Here is a 4,491-nt window from a genome sequence, read left to right as displayed (position 1 = left end):
TCCGGGAGAAATCCAGCAGTCTGCGCTGATCATCCATCTCTTCCTCCGACTTGACGATGATTCCTTTAAACTCTGTGAAAGTTTCTTCAGCAGGATTAACTTCTCGTTGAGAAACTCGTTGCGACAAAACTCTCGAAAATTCAACAAAACAAACCATGCGGCTTCTTGTCGTTCTTCCTCCTATTCTTCTTCTTGGGGATTTTATGACAGTCGGCATTCACATCGTTGCATTACCGCCCCCTTATGGATAATACGAGCATATCGGGTGAAGTATCTTGCTCAAGGACTCGACAACTGAGACGGATGGTGAGGCGTTCAGTGGGGTCATTCTCGTCCTAAGCGTTGTGGGGTCCTTTCGCTCCCCCCACGAGACTTTAGCTGTCCATAATATCCTGTGTTTTATTTTGGTCATTATTGTTAGTGTTGATATGTGTTAGGCGTGTCTACGGGACATTTATAGAAATACGGAACAAATCGCRAATTCCCCATGTCCCCTGGAGGGCTCCGTACAATACGGAACGCAACATTTAACAGCCAAATACGGGGCAATTTTATATTTTAAGGGACGGGTGGCGACTCTACACCCAACATGGTGTAGCATTTAAGGTAACATTAGCTTTTGTTTAATTGGGATAAAAAAAAAGCTAGGCTTAACTTACTCAATGGACTGAGTTAATGTCATCCAACATGCTATATGCTATCATGGTAATGATATAATTTAAGCTACCATTAGATTTTTAGTTAATTTTTTTACCTAAAACTAAACCTCCCTTATTTAACGGGTTAAGTCGTATTAACCAACACGCTAGCGTAAGCCAACATATTGATATTTAAGCTAACAGTTTTCTGTTTGACTAATGTTATCTTATACACTCTTATTACTGCTCTATGGCTTAAAAGTCGTTGCTCTCTTTAATCCTAAAATTATTTAATATATATTTTACTTTACCTTTGTAGCCATGATTCTGCACTTGAACTCGAATATTTCAGCAAATTTCAGCAGTAGCGTTCAGCACTCACTGCATTTTCAAATGAGTTGCAAGTCATCAAGTGGTTTTGTAAGGACTTAAACATATACAGTAAAAAAAAATCCTGAGCCTGAAACTTATAGTTATGATAGAAATTAACTATGCCGTTGCTATTGCCACAGTTTAATGAAAAGTGTCTTTGAACAGTGCAAACAATTGCTTCTAACAATACAATTAACAAGCCAAACACTCAAACTTAAATAAGACTTCAGTACATTTCAACTCAAAACAAAATGTAAAATGTCTGTGCCCTAAAGATTTGCCTTACAGGCAAAAATCCCTCAACATTAAATAAGAGTCCTTTCAATCTATGTTTTTGCAAGTAATTTAGAACATGTAACATTACCAACTAAATTAGTGTTTCTCAACCTTTTTCGGGCCAGCATCCCCATCCCATATCCAGGTCCCTCACCGCCCCCTAATAAAGAATTTGTAGGCTACTTTGCACTGACTATATTATTAATATTACTGTCGCTATTGTAGATGTTTTGATTTTATGCTTGTTTCTGTATTTATCATCAAAATAATTTCCCAGAGAACAAAAAAGTAATGTGAATAGAAATTATTTTCACAGGTGTCTGAAAAATGTAATGAACATTCAACTTTAAATTTGTAGGCCTAACAGCAGCCAGAGTGGAAAAAATATTCTTGTTCTTTGCCATTTTTTAGTTGTTAAATATTCCACAAAATTACCAGATAAATGATGTTCAACATACCAGTTTAAACTTTGAACTATTTGCAAAAAGACTGAGCTCTGCAACATTAAAACATGGATAGAACTGTAACTACATTAATCATAACTCTTCTTCTCTTCAGCGTTTCTGTGAGTTTCTGGTGGTGCAGCTCTATGCTGCCTTTAGGAGAATGGGACATCAGAGCATCATCCATAAAACTTGACCCACATGGCATTTATTGTTCAAACCAGAGCTTACAAACACATACAGGTCGCATTATTGGCAGTGTGAACGGCCCCGGCAAAAATATCAAAATTGACAAAAAATCTGAATTGGGTCACTTCAGGCTGCAGTGTGAACGCACCCTAATAAATCCTTTAAACTCCTGTCCATTTGCAATAAGGTTTCTAGTGTTACATTGTAAGATGATCAGTTTTTGTCTTCCCGTCCTCCTGCCCTTCCTTCTGCTCCTAACCCCTTATGTGCTCTCAAGATATGTCCTTAATACCAAAAAATCTCTCTGCCCCTTTCACAATTATTTTAATTTTTTATGTTTTGTGTTTTACTTGATCTGTACAATTAATTACATTTGCAATGAACAACAGAATCTTTTCAACTGTTAACACAGTTTCAGTTCCAGTCTGCCTTTGTTCTGGTGTTGGATTCGGCTGAACTTTCCTCATCACTTATATTATTAGTGACTTTAACCCCTGTTGGCCCCCATCTATAACCACCCCTGGGCAGCAGGTCTATGTCTGACATCAATAATACATTAAATGACCACTGAATTAATAAAAGATGTCAACATTTCTTAATAAAACAAACAGAAAGCCATAACAAACCTTTTTAAAGTAGGAAATATTTATGTATTTACTGTTAATCTCTTAGTATGATTTGTTCTTTAAATGGCTGATACGACTATACATTAAATAAGCAAACAATTGATTATTTAATAATCAAACCATAACAGTCTACTAAAACCACAATAAAAAACTTAATCATGGCTAAATGTTCTGTGCGTTAACAGCCTCAGGAGATGATTGAGGGATGAAGAGACTCTGATCCTTTACGTTCTGACGGGTCTTCAGTGTTCCTCTCCTGATCCATTCTGTCTGACATCATGCAGCACTGCACACCACACCAGGACAAACACTTTTGTTTTAACTGTGTTCATCCTCACTAACATGTTCAGGATGGGATTGGAGTCTTCCCTCTCAAGTCTGTATCTTTACGAGAGGTTTTGCTTCTAAGGACATGATGGTATCGAGTTGAGGATGTTTTAAAAAGACGCGGGTTGACAGCAGCTCACCGTGACTGCATAGTGTCCATCTCTAGGCAACCGTGACAACGGTCCGTAGCGTTCTGGGGGTCCTATTTACATCCCGCCACAAAAATTTAGCTGACCTTAATATTTCCTGTGTTTTAATTTGGTCATTATTGTTACACTTAGTCTTCATATGTGTGTAATAGCCGTGTCTATTGGACATTTATAGAAATACGGAACAAATTGCGTCCCATATCGGTTCAATACGGGACGCAACATTTAACAGCCAAATGCAGGACGATTCTGTATTCTAAGGGACGGGTGGCAACATTAGCCACCCGTCTAATGTGGCTAATGTTGTTTTTATGTTTGTGCTCTGCAGCACAAACATAAAACTCTCAAGTAAGTAAATACTTAAAGCGAAAGACATGTAAACATTTTATTTACTTTCACTGCTCAATAAGAAGAAACACAATAACAAAGATATTACTGCAGTTTGTTATTTCATTACTTTGGCTGAATCATGATAAGCTGCCTCATTAGCAAAACTGCTACACTGCTTTCATAGACTTAAGCTTTTTTGTTAAAGGTAGCAAACATCTCATTCATATTTAACTCTTTAACTTTTAGTTAATTAGAAGAGTTTGAAACGGGAGGGAGGGGCTGAGGAGTGGGAGCCGAGAAGAGAGGACAGATAGAAAAAAAGAAAGCTGCCTTTATTTCTCACCGTCTTCAACATAGAGCCTTTAAAACCACAAAATAAAATCTCAATATTTTTCCATATAAACCCTGGTGCTTTAAGTGTTATGTTTAAGTTGTGATACTTCCCAGATATTCATTTCATCTACCTGTTGGTTCTCTGTCACAAGGACATGGCAAAACTAAAAAAAAGCTCTAAAAATAAAGCAACTTAACAAGTTATAATTTAAATAGGCCGTAACTTGTATTGGGAGCCATTTCAATAAATCAATGTTTATGAGGAATTTTATTAAGAACAGTTACTCATTAAAGCTTTTTTATTTGGAACCTTACATTTTTGTAAACGTGTATTAGAGATTAGATAAGTGAGACTGAATAAAACTCGTATCTAAGCAACATTTGAATTTTACTGAGAATCAAACATGTTTGATGTGCATTCCTAGTCATTTTGGTCCTACAGCTGAATGTGATTTGGAAACTCTTTAAACAACATTTTACGTTACATTTCACTAGAACTACGCCCAACCACCCGCCCCCCAAATGGGTCCTAAGAAATTTTCCTGTTTATGGTCCCCCCCAATAAAGAGATGGGATTTATGCCCTTTGAAACACATGGAAAACACTTCTACGGGTTTTCAGTTGTGTGAATCCTCATGTGCCGAGTTAAACTAACTTTTTGACGAAAACGTTTTCCACAGTTCACACATAAAAACGGCTTTTCACCAGTGTGAATCCTCATGTGGCAAGTTAACTCCTGTTTTCTACTAATACGTTTTCCACAGGTCACACATGAAAACGGCTTTTCACCAGTGTGAATCATCATGTG

The 4,491-nt window shown here is 37.1% G+C and overlaps 2 protein-coding genes and 1 long non-coding RNA gene across 4 annotated transcripts in view; 1 reads left to right on the top strand and 2 right to left on the bottom strand.

Annotated features, from left to right (window-relative positions):
• Window positions 1-4,491, bottom strand: part of LOC103472620 (gastrula zinc finger protein XlCGF71.1-like) — a gene marked incomplete at its 3' end in the record, with an annotated part of 30,011 nt that overhangs the window by 12,165 nt on the left and 13,355 nt on the right. The gene's annotated exons all lie outside the window — the stretch shown is intronic.
• Window positions 1-4,491, bottom strand: part of LOC103472619 (gastrula zinc finger protein XlCGF7.1-like) — a 15,569-nt gene that overhangs the window by 913 nt on the left and 10,165 nt on the right. Inside the window, exon 3 of one of the 2 annotated variants that reach the window (XM_017307425.1) lies at window positions 3,392-4,491. The exons of the other annotated variant lie outside the window; for it this stretch is intronic. Coding sequence (XP_017162914.1) covers window positions 4,291-4,491 — 201 coding nt within the window. The 3' untranslated portion in view covers window positions 3,392-4,290. Of the gene's footprint in view, window positions 1-3,391 lie in introns of those variants that run through there. 2 annotated transcript variants of the gene reach the window in all.
• LOC108166707 (uncharacterized) overlaps window positions 1-4,491 on the top strand; it is an 8,068-nt gene that overhangs the window by 907 nt on the left and 2,670 nt on the right. The window lies entirely within an intron of this gene.

This window comes from Poecilia reticulata, linkage group LG11 (assembly GCF_000633615.1).
Source record: "Poecilia reticulata strain Guanapo linkage group LG11, Guppy_female_1.0+MT, whole genome shotgun sequence".
NCBI lineage: Eukaryota > Metazoa > Chordata > Actinopteri > Cyprinodontiformes > Poeciliidae > Poecilia > Poecilia reticulata.
Note: the sequence above shows the minus strand (reverse complement) of the source record. Positions and strands in the feature narration are given on the sequence as shown.